At 38.4% G+C, this 14258-nt stretch overlaps 1 protein-coding gene across 1 annotated transcript in view; it reads left to right on the plus strand.

Annotated features, from left to right (window-relative positions):
• SLC30A8 (solute carrier family 30 member 8) overlaps nt 1-14258 on the plus strand; it is a 36930-nt gene that overhangs the window by 10996 nt on the left and 11676 nt on the right. The window contains exons 3-4 of the mRNA XM_023592579.2: nt 10374-10520; nt 12006-12159. Coding sequence (XP_023448347.1) covers nt 10374-10520; nt 12006-12159 — 301 coding nt within the window. The remainder of the gene's footprint in view (nt 1-10373; nt 10521-12005; nt 12160-14258) is intronic.

A 14258-nucleotide genomic window follows, 5' to 3' on the forward strand; every position in this document is an offset into this window, starting at 1 on the left:
TGTTTAACAGAAAAGGTCTATTCATCCCTGTTTATTATTCGAATTAAATATGAGAATCACTTTGTCTAGTTTCCCTCAAAATCTAATTGTGATTTTTAATGGCCTATAAAAAATTTAATTTGGTGACACAAAATCTTTAAAATACTGTTTTCCTGTCCAGGAAGATGGTATGTTTCTTCATTCAGCCAAGCATTTTGCATCTCTCAGTAAGGTTTTATGATTTTGTTTGTTTTAATACAGGGGCAGCATATTTCTTGTGAGAGTTGTGGTTATTTTCTGTTTCTGACTTTTTCTTTTAGGGGAGACTGGAATCTTTCTTTTCTCATGTCCTATTTTCTAGATGATTATTTTCCATATCCTAGAAGTTTTAATTTTTCCAGATTCACTCTTTTCTCAGTAATGTATTTGAATTATTATTGATTCTAAATGATTTTCAGTTAATTTTCCTTGTTCCTCTTTGATCCATCCTCCTTACCAAAGGAGAAAACCTTCTCTTGTGCAAAAAATATTTCTCCTTATTTTTAATAGTTACATCTCTTCTCTTTCATATTTTTATCATGTTAGATAATATATTATGCTAAATCATACCTTATGTTTAACTTTTAAGTAAAATGTTACCCAATGTCATTATGATGTTAATGTGATGTAATTTCTCCTTGCCTTAGTTTTAAAATAATTAACAAATGATCAAGGTTAAGTATTGCCTTTCATCAAATACCTTCTGTTTTATACATATTATTTTTAAATTTGTTTTCCATCATTGTTGAGATATATCATATGATGAAATCTCCTAATATTATATGACCTTTGTATTTATGGCCTTATCATGATGATAGGTGATGTTTATTTAAGGCATACTATGTACCAATAACCACAATCTGTGCTTCCCATGTATTACCTTATTAAATCCTGACAAAATCCTGAATAGGGGAATTCTATTACTAATCTCATTTTACAGACTAGGAAACTGAAGCTCATAAAGTATCATAACTCTCCTTGGGTCATATTATCTGTAAGTGGCAGGCAATCTGGATTCCAGGGCTCATGTTTTTGGCTCTTACTGTGGTATTTTTCAACTTGACCATGGCCAGCCATTCTTTTAATGCATTTTTGAATCTGAGTCACTGAATTTTCTTTAGGGTGTTTATGTCTTTTTTAACAAAGGAAATTGATGGTAGTTTTCTGTTTGGGTGCTATTTTTCAAGGTTTTTGAATCAGAACTATCCATTTTTAAATGGAAAATTCAGTGTTAATAATTTCCTTTTTTAAAAAGCTGCAATAGTTTATATAGCATTTTAATTATCTATTCCTTTTTAACAACACCCTTATAAAACTGTCTAATTTTGGAGATATTCCTGAAGATAACTTTTTGATACATTTTTTAGTTTCTTCTTCATTAACTGACATACTCAAAATTCTACTTCTTGACTAAATTTTGGTAATTTATATTTTTCCAGTCAATCATTTCATTGTAATTTACAAATATATTATCTAACAGTGGAAAATAATAATCTCATATTGATATCCTATTATTATTTTTATCTCCTTTCTGATTTTAATATTGTTTATATACTTTCTCCTTAATGTACTTTGGCAGAAGTCTATTTTATTGATGCATATATACATTTTTCTTGCATAGACAGCCTTAGATATATTATTATTTTAATTTTCTTCTGTTTCCTAATTCATAATTTTGGTTTTTAAAATCTTTATTGCTTCCTTCATCTTTCTCTTTATACTTGTATTTTTATTGCCTATTTTAACATCTTGAATTATATGTTTATTTTATTTCTTTTTATCCTTTTTGCTTATTGATAATAAAATTATATGCATGTATAAATTTACCATAGAAAACAGCTTTGGCCTCATCCTAAAGTTGTGGTTGCTGTTGTTGTTGCTTAATTAGAGAGGTTGCAGGTTTATAGAAAAATCGTAAATAAAATATAGTACTCCCATAAACCATCTTATTATTAACACCTTGCTTTGGTATGGTATATTTGTTACAATTGATGAAAGTGCATTTTTATAATTGTACTATTAACTATAGTCCATGATTTAACTTAGGGCTCACTGTGTTACTCAGTTCCATGGATTTTTGAAAAAATTTTATTCTAGTAACATATATACAATCTAAAATTTCTCCATTTAACCACATCCAAATATATAATTCAGTACTCTTGTGCTACCATCAGCAACATCCATTACCAAAACTCTTCCATCATACCAAATAGACCCTGTACAATTTAAACCTCAACTCCCTATTCTTTGCCCACACCCTGTCCCATAGTAATCTATATTCTACATTCTGACTCTATGAATTGCTTTTTCTAATTATTTCATATCATGAGATCATACAATATTTGTCCTTTTGTATCTGGTTTATTTCATTCAACATGATGTCTTCAAGGTTAATTCATGTTATCACATATATTAGAACTTCTTCTGCCAGCTCTATTCTGCTATCGAAACCCTCCTGGGAATTTTTCATTTCAGTTATTGTGGTCTTCAGCTCCGGTAGTTCTGTTTGGTTCCATTTAAAAATTTCTCTCTTTATTGAGATTCTCATATTGTTCACTCATTTTTTTCCTGATATCTTTCAGTTATTTCTCTGTATTTTTCTTTATCTCATTGAGCATATTGAAAATCATTTTTTAAAAGTCTTTGTCAGGTATGTTCATAGTCTGGTCTTTTTCTTTGATGTTTTCTGAATTTCTATCCTCTTCTTTGGGATGGCCCATCATTTCCTGTTTCTTTGTCTTGTAATCTTTTGTTGCACACTTTACATTTCAGTGTTTTAAAATGTCAACTCTAGGGTTTATTCCCTGAGATGTCTGTTTCTTGAGTTTCTAAGCCCTCTATCAGGAAGGTTCGCTCAAGGCCAAGGCAAAGGACAGGGTCTTCCCTGCCTTTTCTAGGTCTGGGCCTTGTCCTGGGTTTGCTTTCCGGAGTTTGAATGTGCCCTCTGCTTCTAGGAGACAGGCCTTCTCCTTCTCCCAGGTGTTCCACTGCTGGACTTAAAATGGATAAGCCTTTGTCCCAAGTCATCCACCTCAATTGTTTCTTCCACTGCATTCTTTAGATCCAGCTGCTTTTGTCTTGAGGGCAATTTCTGGGAAGGGAGATACACCAGAGAGGAGTTTCCCAAGTCTGTCTTGTCCAGCCAGAACATGGCCAGGGGCTCAGGAAGGAGCACCGGGGGCTCCAAACTTCCCTGGAGAGGGGGTGAGGGATGGGCCAGGAAGGGCACCAGGAGCATTTTTTTACTTGCCCAGCAAATTCAGCCCTTAAACTGCCCCCCACAGCTCTGAAGAATCATATCATCGTTAAGTCTCCTTGCTGCCTTTGTCTGGGATACATTGGAAAAACGACTGCCCTCAGACCTGGGCCCCCAGTGATATGAAGTTGCTAATCAAAAGCAGTAGTCAGCCATCAGCCTGTGTCTACCCCAGATCTTGGGGGAGTGGATTTTTATGTCGTTTTCTGGCACCAACAAGCTATGCCAGGGGCCAGACCCCACCATGATGAGAGTGGTGTCTGGGTGATGGTAACTGCCATGTGGAGATAGCAATTTCCTGGTATTTACCATAATTTACCAGCCTCTCCTCCCACTCTTCCCTGGATGCAGTATAGTGTTCTACTGGACTCTGGAGTTTCAAAATAGTTGAGTCAGACAGTTCCTGACTGTTTAATAGTTGTTCTGGTGGAGGGACTGATTCTTGGTGCTTTGCCATCTTCCTTAGCCCAAAGGTTTTGATAGGCAAGGCTTTCTTACTTATTATTTATTTTTTTAAAAAGAATATTTTCTGCTCCCAGATAAAAAGTACCACAAGCTAATACTACTCTATTACCACTATTGGGAATTAATATTTTGGTAAGTTGATTTTCTCTCTCTTTTTCAAAGTGGGGACTAAATTAATAATATTATGAGACTGAAGAAAAATAGACTCTGCTAAAGCTATTTTCTTTTGCACTGTAATATCTAGCAACCAGTATTGGCTTGTCTCTTTTAGCTCAAGAGTCTTACGGCCTATGTGCTCATATTTAGACTTTTATAGCTTTTGAAAAGTAGGAGAGAACTTAGAACCATACTGTTCAAGACAAATCCATAATGGGTACATAATCTCCCAGTCAAAGTTTGCAAAACTAATTAATACTGCATACTTTCTGGAACCAGGGTAAGTCATCTATGAAGGGACTGACTGAATAGCTTGGTGGAGCTGCAAAGAATTTACTTTCAGCAGTTACAATTTGGAAAACTCCCTTTGGAATTCCACTGACATCTATGCCAGGGGGGTATTCTCTTTTATTACTGTAATTCATAAGATTGTGGACAATACTCAATTGCTCATGTAAGAGAGTAACAAAATGAACAATCTGAAAACATAGTCGATTTGAAATGTGATTTGAAAAGGTGATGTCCTTGGAATTCCCAGCCCTCCAAATAAAATACTGGCATACCCTGGGTGAACTGAGCACAGGAAGTTTTGTAAGTTGGTTTATTTCCTCCCCTGCTTTCTTCCTCAACTTTTCCCCTGAATCCATTCCCTCAATGGGTGCTGTGAATGACAACGGTTCTGACCCAGCTGATATCTAAGCATTGGGCTGAAATGAGACTTTACCATTTATATCTTTCCTCATGCAGTGTCATTTTGCTTTTAAAATGCATACATATTTTTTGGAGCGGATGGGGAGATGGGGCTGGAAAGAATGGACAGCTACTCACTTGAAGTGAAGCAAAGCAACCTCTTCTTTCCTTCTTGTTCCTATGGATTAGTCTATAAACCCTAATCTGACTTTAGTTTAGAGTCAGCAGAAAGTGATGCCCTCAGTAAAGGCAGTAAATAGATGCTGACAGACAATCATTGGACATTTGAGCTATATTGATATCGAGCTGATTTTTTCTAAGGCCTTGCTTTCATCATGTTACCTCCGTCCTCAAAATCCTTCAGTGGCTCCCCATTGCCTAGTTCAGTGCTCCACAACCCTTTTCTCATCATGGCAAACATGGATCATGTACTGAGCACTGGAGTAAGTGGACAAGGGTACTTGCAGTTGGTAGAGGCTGGTTCAGAGGACCCCACTGTCCTAGGCCCTATCCACCTGCCCTAAGTGAAATAAGATCAATATTTTAATTAATCTATCAATATTTTTCACTTACTACCTCCCCACATGATTCCTGTGTTTTGGCCAAATGTATTTATTCATTCTCTGCAAAACCGTCATTGCACCTTAAAGTCCCTATAGCTTTTGCTTATTCCTTTTTATTTGAATAGAAAATCCCTCCTCTCATCCTTCCCACACATCAAAATCCTGGCCATCATTTGAGACCCCAACCCAAAGCCACCTTCCCAAAGTCATTTTGGGCTTGTCAGAAAAAGTAATCATTCTTCTTAAATCACCTTTGGGAACCTGGAATCTCCTCATGCAGGATAGAGGAATTGAGCCAGGCCTTGAAGTCCAGGTAGGATTTGGTAGGTGGCTAAAAGGGAAATGCAGAAGTCCTTTCAAATGTAGGGGCCTGAATGAGCAGCACACTAACTACTGCAGCAGGAGGTAGTGAATCTCAGACCTTGCCTTGAAAGATTCCGAGTGGGTGGGTCTGCAACAGGCCAGTAAATCACTGTTCTTAGAAAGTTATTCAAATGATTCTGATGTGTGGCCACATTTGGGCACTGCTGTTTGAAGGGGGCTGGTGTTGTCTGCTCAGCAAGCCTTCTCATATTCTGCTTTGGTTGCAGATCTGGTCCCCATGGACAAGTACCTCTTGGTCATAGGTAGGACTGGACGTGAGATGCCAAGCTGGACCAATCAGAGCCCATATAAGGAAGATGGGACAAAAACTCTCTTTCTAGAACAAATGCCTGGAGCTTCTAGAGGCCACCTTTTTTGTCAGAGGGGAGAAAATCAAACTTTAGTAGGGCAATAAACAGAAAGAGAGGAAGACAGGACAGAGCCATAAACAACATCTTTTGAACCTTAAAATTTGTCTATGCCAGTACCCCCAATTTTCTCTCTTTATCCCTTTTTCTTTTCATCTAAGCTCATATGAGTTAGGCACATGTTCTATGACTTAGAACTGGAAAAGCCTACCTAAGGCAGAAGTGTAGTAGGGATTAAAGCTAGATTTGTAGATGAGGTGTCTAGAAGGGCCTGGAGGCCTGCCTGAGGAATCTGGATTTATTATGTAGTCCTTTGGTAGTAAATGATGCTTAGAACAGGGGGAAAGGGAAGTCATAGTACTGTGCTTAGAAATATAACTGTGGCCACAGGGTGCAGAAGAGATTGGAGGAAAAAACTAAAGGAGGCTGTAGCATCAAGGTGTCTACTACAAATGGGTCTTTGAGCCTATTGAACCAGGACTCTCCCTGATTATCTGTGAAAATTTCTAATTTTAGAAAGGTCCTAAAGAGGAATAATACTGTAAATATAAACATGAATATCTGTTTGAAAAGATAGACATGTAAACATGATAACTCAAAAAATAAGATCAAGTATTTGAACTTCAAGCCATTACTAGATGAAATTTAGAATGCTCAGGGAGAGGTGTCTGAAGCAAGACTACTCTGAGTTACAAGTCCAGAGTCCAGATCAGGAAATAGGCCAGGGAAGACAGTAACTATCTCAAAACAGAAAACAAAACAAAACAAAACACAAAAAGCCTCTCTTACTAAGAGAAGGGTACAGCTGAGTGGTGTGATAGACAAAGGTCTCTTGGTAAGGATACTTACTATGTACTAGACTCAGGGGGCCTGAGTAGTCTAAGCCACTTATAGTTTTTTTGAGATTCCTAGTATTAAAAATTGAAGAAATGCCAAAATAAGGCTAATAAAACCATGGTGCTTTTTTAAATAGTTGCAAAATAACAACTCAATGTGTTTTTGACATAACACATGATCTAACATGGTAATGAAATTCATAATATAAAGAATTTTAAAAATATGAGTTAGTAGCACATTAAGGTATAGTCTTCTAATGGGGCAGAAGGCTCATGTAGTGAGATGAACTTCTTTCAGTCCTGTCAGTGTATCTCTGTTCTCCATGGAAAACCTCATGCAGACTGACCACCAATTATCTAAATCTGAGGTGATTTGTAGATATAAGACCCAGGCCCAAAGGCCCATGTTTTAATTTCCTAGGCTGTTGAAAGCAGATACCATGAGATGGGTTGGCTTTAAACAGTGGGAACTTACTAGCTTACAGTTTTAGGCCATGAGAACTTTCAAATCAAGGCATCATCAAGGCTATGCTTTCTTCCTGAAGACCTGCTGCCAGCGATCCTTGGCTCCTCTGCTACAGGGCAGGGCACATGGCTGCACCTGCTGGTCTCTTCCTTCTCTTCTGGGCTTCATTGCTTTCAGCTTCTTGCTTCCAAAGCTTTCTCTCTCCTTCTGTATTCATTCCATTTCTAAAGACTCCAGTAGGAGGATTAAGATCCATCCCGAATGAGGTGTGTCACACCTTACCTGAAGTAGCCTCATTGAAATACTCTTCTTAAATGGGGCCACACTCACAGGAATGGATTAAATTTAAGAACAAGTCTGTCTGAGGTACATACAGATTCAAACCACCACAACTCCCTGCCTTCCTGCAGACTGCTCTTTTCCACAGGGTCTAAGTAGAGTCTATTTCAGGACTTGGTCCTTTCTGTGCCTCTCCTCTAATGTGGTAAATGTACTTCTCTCCATGTCTTGCCGAGTAATCCAGAAATACAACTGCTACTGCCTTAGTTCATGCTTCTATCCTCTTTTTCTTTGGCTATTATAGCAGTGTTTTAAGGTTAAGTTCTCCATTCTTCAAGTTATCTTCCATATTTCTGGCAAGGATCTTTCTCTTAAACACAGACCTGAACATGTCACACTCTTGCCTTAACACCTTAAGTAGATCCCCTTATTCTATAGGATAATATTCAAATTCCTTGACATGAAATATAAACCCCCACCCAAGGGGTCCCCAACCCATCTTTCCCATATCTCCCCAATACTCTGCACCTCTCATGTTTCCACAAATGTGCCATTTTCTTTCATTCCTCTGTGTTTTTGCTCATATTCTTCTTCTTGCTAAACAATATTTCTTTTACTAATTCCTACCCCTCTCTTCTACAAAAAGTGCCTCAATGCTGCCAGAGAGAGCAACTCTTGGGTCCCTTACCCCATTTAGCAGTTTGATATTATTGATGAATTCCAAAAAGAAATATTGGGTTATGTTTGTAAATTGATCTTTTCTGCGGGGCATATTAGTTATATTGGATTCATAGGTTTACTTGATTAAATAATTATGTAAACCTCTTATGCCCGTAGGCCGTTAAGTCCCTACCCTTTGGTGGGGGGATAGTTTTTGGTGAGGAGTAGACTACCAAAGGGTGAGGACTTACAGATAAAAGGCATGGCAAAGGACAGAGTTAAGGGTTTTTGATGTTGGAGTTTTGATGTTGGAGTTTGATGCTGCAGCCTTAAGCTGGAGCCCCAGGAAGTAAGCTCACAGCAAACAGAAGCAAGATCCTGGAAGAGAGGAACCCAGGAAGCCTGAACCTTTACAGCCATCACCAGCCATCTTGCTCCAACACATGAAAATAGACTTTGGTGAGGGAAGTAACTTATGCTTTATGGCCTAGTATCTGTAACCTCCTACCCCAAATAAATACCCTTTATAAAAACCAACCAATTTCTCTGTTTTGCATCAGCACCCCTTTGTCTGACTAATATACCCCTAAAGCATATCTTCAGTATAGTGAATTTTAGACTGTGATATCAATGAAGAGAGGCCATGTGATTTATCTTTGTTTATCTTTGTATACCCTATCCTTTCTGCCATACTCAGAAAGTGTTCAATAAATATTGGCTGATAACTGAATTCTTAGCAATACACCATGCTTTTAGAAGCAAATGCAAGTTCACTTGCAAACTACCTCTGGCACACAAATTTTCTCCATAGGATTCACCATGATTGCTCAGTTTTCTGGATTGTTCTTTTAAGTAACTCTGATGGTTACAAAATAGTTCTGTTCTAAGCCCTCCATGTCAACACGCTTCTTTCAAAGGGAGCCTTTTTTATTTCTCAGTTCCCTCCTGACTCAGCTATAAGACTTCATTTATTTGACTTAGGCCACAATTTCAGCCCAGCACATAGAATCAACATCATTCATTGCTAAGATTGTGGCATGCTGCTCATCTGCATGTAGTCATTCCCCAGGAAAGAAATAATGCATTATTAACACAGCTTTATTATCAGGCCCAAGTTTGGCAGGTAGAGCAACATTAGAGGATAATTGAAAGGACAGCTGATTTGTTAGCAAAATGTTGCTTTTTGGCTAATGAATCATTCTGATTTTAGCACTGACAGCTCAGTAACAAGCTTGAAGACTGCTTTGCTTCAGACCATTAAACTTTGACAAACCAGTTATTAACGACAGCTAGAGCCAGCAGTCTGTGGGGATTATTGCAATTATGAGCCATAGAAGTAATTTTGTTTAATCATTAGGCAAGACAAGGTGAGCCTGATGATGGAGGGGCTCATGACTGACAGTTCCCATTGCTTTGTAGTACACAAGGAATAAACAGTTGCTGGGAAGACCAATCAGTTAGGAAAAGGTCTTTGCTGGGAAGTTGTAGTAAGAAAAACACAGGTTTTTTGGTCTCCAACAACAAGCCCTGTTCAGGAAGGAGAAGACAAGTTTTCCATTTAATCTATTTTGGAGGCTAAAGGTCTTTTCTTAAAGAATTAGAGGGTAGTGAACTAGGGACATCCCAAAAGGAGAGGAAAGCAAGGCAGGACTCACGTGGCTCAGGTTCTCTTCCCAGTGCTTTTATTGGATTGTTGTTACATTTCAGATGCCCATTGGAAGGTGCCTGCCCTTTTACCTGAACCCTCCCCATTATTTATAACAGGGCTTTCAAGCTCAAAGCCTGAGGACCCAGATGGATAAGTAGAGCAAAAGAAAGTGGAAAGGATGACGGCAACTTTGCAGGTCAAATGAAAACATATCTGGGTATAGACAAAAGTCTGGGTCTCTGAAGTGGGAGACCCTTTGAATCTGCCTATACCTCTCCAGCCTCATTTCCCATATTCTCCTTTATGCATCCTTATGCCCCAGCCTAACTGGGATGTTTTCCGAATGCGCCTCACGCTTTCCCATTTCTGAACCTTTGCTCTACCAGGAAGCCTCTCTTGGAATTCATTTCTACATGTTTAAATCCTATCCATTCTCTTGGTCTCAGTTTCTTTACTTGACAAACTGTGAAGAAAGGATAGATTAACTAAACTTTATCATCCCTCTCTGTTCTAAAGTTTTGCAAGTCCGTGGACTATGCAGATCATGCCTGTGTATCTAGCCACATTCAGGGGCCTAAACTCCTGTGCTCTCCTGCCTCCCCCAGGTGGGTACGCTGCTGGGAGTCTTGCTGTCATCACTGACGCTGCCCACCTCTTGATTGACCTGACCGGTTTCCTGCTTAGTCTCTTCTCCTTGTGGCTGTCATCTAAGCCCCCCTCCAAACGGTTTACATTTGGATGGCACCGAGCAGGTATGATCATTTATGATCAGTGGTAACAGAGTCATGCTGCCTAGTCAGAACAAGAGTGAAAATGGAAGGTACAAAGCAAAGCCTTGTTCACACATCCCTAAGAGGCACATCTCTGGTGCACCGGACAAAATAAACCTACATGTGGGAATGCATCTTCTCAAACTCATTCCGCTAACAGGCAGATTCAGGACACCACCTCTTCCATTATTGGACAATGGGATCACATTATATACCTTATTATATCTATTTTATACATAAGAAACCTCAGGTTCAAATAGGTAAGTTACTTATCTAAGGTCACACAGCCGGTTATGGGCAGACCATTTATGTCTGATTCTTAAAACTCATACCCCAAAACCTGTCCTAGCATTTCCCATAGTGTGAAAAACATACCAGTGGTGTTTAGTCAGAGGATTTTGTCTCCAATGGGCAAAAAGTATCTATCCTAATATGCATTAGAAATAAATTAACATATAAAACATGTAATTTCATATATGATTTTAAGGAAGAAGATAAAAAGTGAATTTATTTAAAAGAAAAATTAAATTACTTAGTAGGTGATGTGTAGATATGTAAAAAATCATGAAGGTTATATGTAAATAAATGAAATTTGGGAAACAGTCGCCAAACATTGGGAAACAATGCATTACGTTACTCTGGGGGGCTAGTATATGGGGTTACACTTAAAGGGGAGAAGGTGAAGATTATTTAATGTGTCTGACCACTGATAACAGCATGTTTCTAGACCCTTGTGAGCTTTTTGAATCTATCCACAAAGTTGAATTAACAACTGTGGTGAGGCGTTAAGGAACTCCTAGCCAAGCAAATGAACTTCTCCTGGTGGGCAGATTAAACACTATCCTATCTTTAAATATTAATGTAAATGTCTCCACTCTGATACTTCTTTTCCTTACTGCTGCTCTTAAAAATGCAGTTAGAGTAGCGATGAGCCTCTGAGCTTACCTTGGTGTTTGTCATATGTTGGGTTGGCAAAGAAGCTCATTTTCATCAAGTACCATCTGAAGCTGTCTCTTTTTACTATTTCACTCCACCAAAGGTGCTGGTACCAGCAAGTTATAAATGTTTTATGCTGAAATTTAGAGTTTCTGAACACATTTAACTCTGTGTCTCATTATTTCATTTCCTTATAAGTTTCAGTCATTTTAGCACCTGTTTAAATTAAAATCCCCAAGGAAAACAGAAAAGGCAGGCAACAATTAAGATGCTTTAAAAATCTACTGGAAAATACTTAGTAATATGAAGCATAATGAACTCAGACGTTAGTGTTTTGTGAATGCAGCATTAAAGTGCCTCACATCGGTCCTAAAACCATCCACTCTTGTGCTTCAGCGAATCACTAAGTGAATTAGTTTAAAGTCCCCCTTTTCTTGGGTGTGGGGTGAAATGGCTTATGACCCTTGGGAAGATTAAGGTGATCTGTGAATTATTTGCCTGTGGGTTGTCCTTGTGTATTTGAATCCCTAGAAATCCTTGGCGCCCTGCTCTCCATCCTCTGCATCTGGGTGGTGACTGGAGTGTTGGTGTACTTGGCATCTGAGCGCCTGCTGCACCCCAATTATGAGATCCAGGCGACGGTGATGATCATCGTCTCAGGCTGTGCAGTGGTGGCCAATCTTCTGTAAGTCACCCCCACAAGCTTCCCAGGAGATTTTCTTTAACCCTGTCCTCAACAGTGACTTGGTTTTTCATTCTTTCACTTGTGGGGATGGTAGAGACCTGAGAGATGTTCAAATGGCTCGAATATGGAAAATAAGGTGGGCTGAACTAGTTAAGGAAACTGGTCAGGAAAACAAAAGGGTGTTTTATTACCGGTTTCTAATTATACCGTTTTTTAGAGCTTTCTATATGCCTGAGACTGTGCACATTATCACATATATGTATATAGATATAAACATATTATGTTTAATGTTCACAACATCCCTACTTTACAGATTAGGAAACTGAAGCTGAGTGAGAGAAGTTAAATAACTCATCAGTGAAGACATACAGAGCAAGGATTTAAATCCAGTTCTATGGGACCCCAATTCTGAGCTCCTGACCACTCTACTCTCGAATATCTATTGATGGTTTGACATAGGATGTGACTATGCCTGTTCAACTCTTGTTAGGTGAACAGATTGTAGTTTTCCAGGGAACCTGGTTAGAAGGGGTCTTAAATTCATTTAATTCAGCCCACTTCTGCTTTTGAATTCCTTTGTGCAGTCCCCATAAATGGTCATTTGTTTAAAAAAATATACAGTAACAAAGAATTTACTTCCCTTAGAAGTAGTCTATTTTATCTTTGTATCATTGTGACTGCATGAAAATTCAACTTTAAATGTGTTATTTGAATTCTCTCTTTACTTTCTACCTGTTGGTTCTGTTTCTGTCCCCTGTAGCTATGAAGAACACAAATCTAGCTTTTGTCATACAACAATTCTTCAAATGTTTGAAAATAGCTATTTTGTAGTGCTCCTCACCCCCAATTCATTTATTTCCTTTTCCAGGCACCCTTAAATCAGTCTTATAGGATATTATCTCATGTCCCTTGCCATCTTGGTCTGTTCTTCCTAAAATGAACTACCTGATTGCTCCGAACAATGGGCTTTTGAGGCCAGGAATTTGAACCTTTGGGGTCAGTTTGCTCCTTCCCATTTGAAATGCTGGGCAACCCAACTTAAAACTCTGTCGATAATCATTCCATCTATATCTATATATCTATATCTGTCCATCCGTACACTATCTCTATATGTTTATTAATGATAGACAGAAAAGCAGCTCCCCAAAGATGCCCATATCATAATTGCCAGGACCTGGGAGTGATCTCTTACATGGCAAAAGGAACTTTCCTGATGTGATGAAGTTAAGGAACTTGAAATGGGGAGATTATCTAGGTGAGACCCATGGAATCACAAGGGTCCTTGTAAGAGGGAGGCAGGAGGTCAGAGAAGAGAGATGCTACATGGCTGGCTTTGAAAATGAAAGAAGGGATCATTGAACCACAGACTGTACATTGAATCACTAGTAGCTAGAAACTGGAAGAAAATAGATTCTTCCTTAAAGCCTCCAAAAAGAGTTGTCTTTGGACCCATTTTATACCCATTTTTAGATAATAAATGTGTTGTTTTAAGCCACTAAGTTTGTGGTCATTTGTTAAAGCAGCAGTAGGAATCTCATACACTATCTATCATTGATCTATCTTGTAATGCAATGGATACATTCTTCAAAGTAAGTTTATACATGAAAGTGAAGAAGACAGTGATAGAAAAATAGCATTTTATATAGTTTTTAAGAGAAGACACAGTGAAATCTCTGGAAATAGATGGAAAGTTGAGCACAAACACTTTCAGAAAGCTCTCCAGGTCATGCTAATACTCTTAAAACCTATCTGCTTCAGTCCCTCATTCTCAGTTTGTGAACCAATGCTTAAAACCCCAGAGCCAAACAATTAGAAGAATGGTGTTTGATCTGCTGTCACTGACTAGATCCCAATCTCCTACGAGCTAACTTGAAAATGTGTTTCACTTTGGCACTGAGAGAAAAAGTGGGGACAGATCAATGCAAATCTATCACCATGGTGAGACAAATAACCCAGAACACATGTCTTGCTGACTGGGGGTCAATAACATCATCTTTGCATAAGGAGAACAATATGTCTACAAGGCAGGTAGAAAAATAAAGGTATTAATAATTTCCTGAGAGTCATATGTCACAGAGGTTGTGTGAATGTTACACTAG

Source organism: Dasypus novemcinctus, chromosome 14 (genome assembly GCF_030445035.2).
Source record: "Dasypus novemcinctus isolate mDasNov1 chromosome 14, mDasNov1.1.hap2, whole genome shotgun sequence".
Lineage (NCBI taxonomy): Eukaryota > Metazoa > Chordata > Mammalia > Cingulata > Dasypodidae > Dasypus > Dasypus novemcinctus.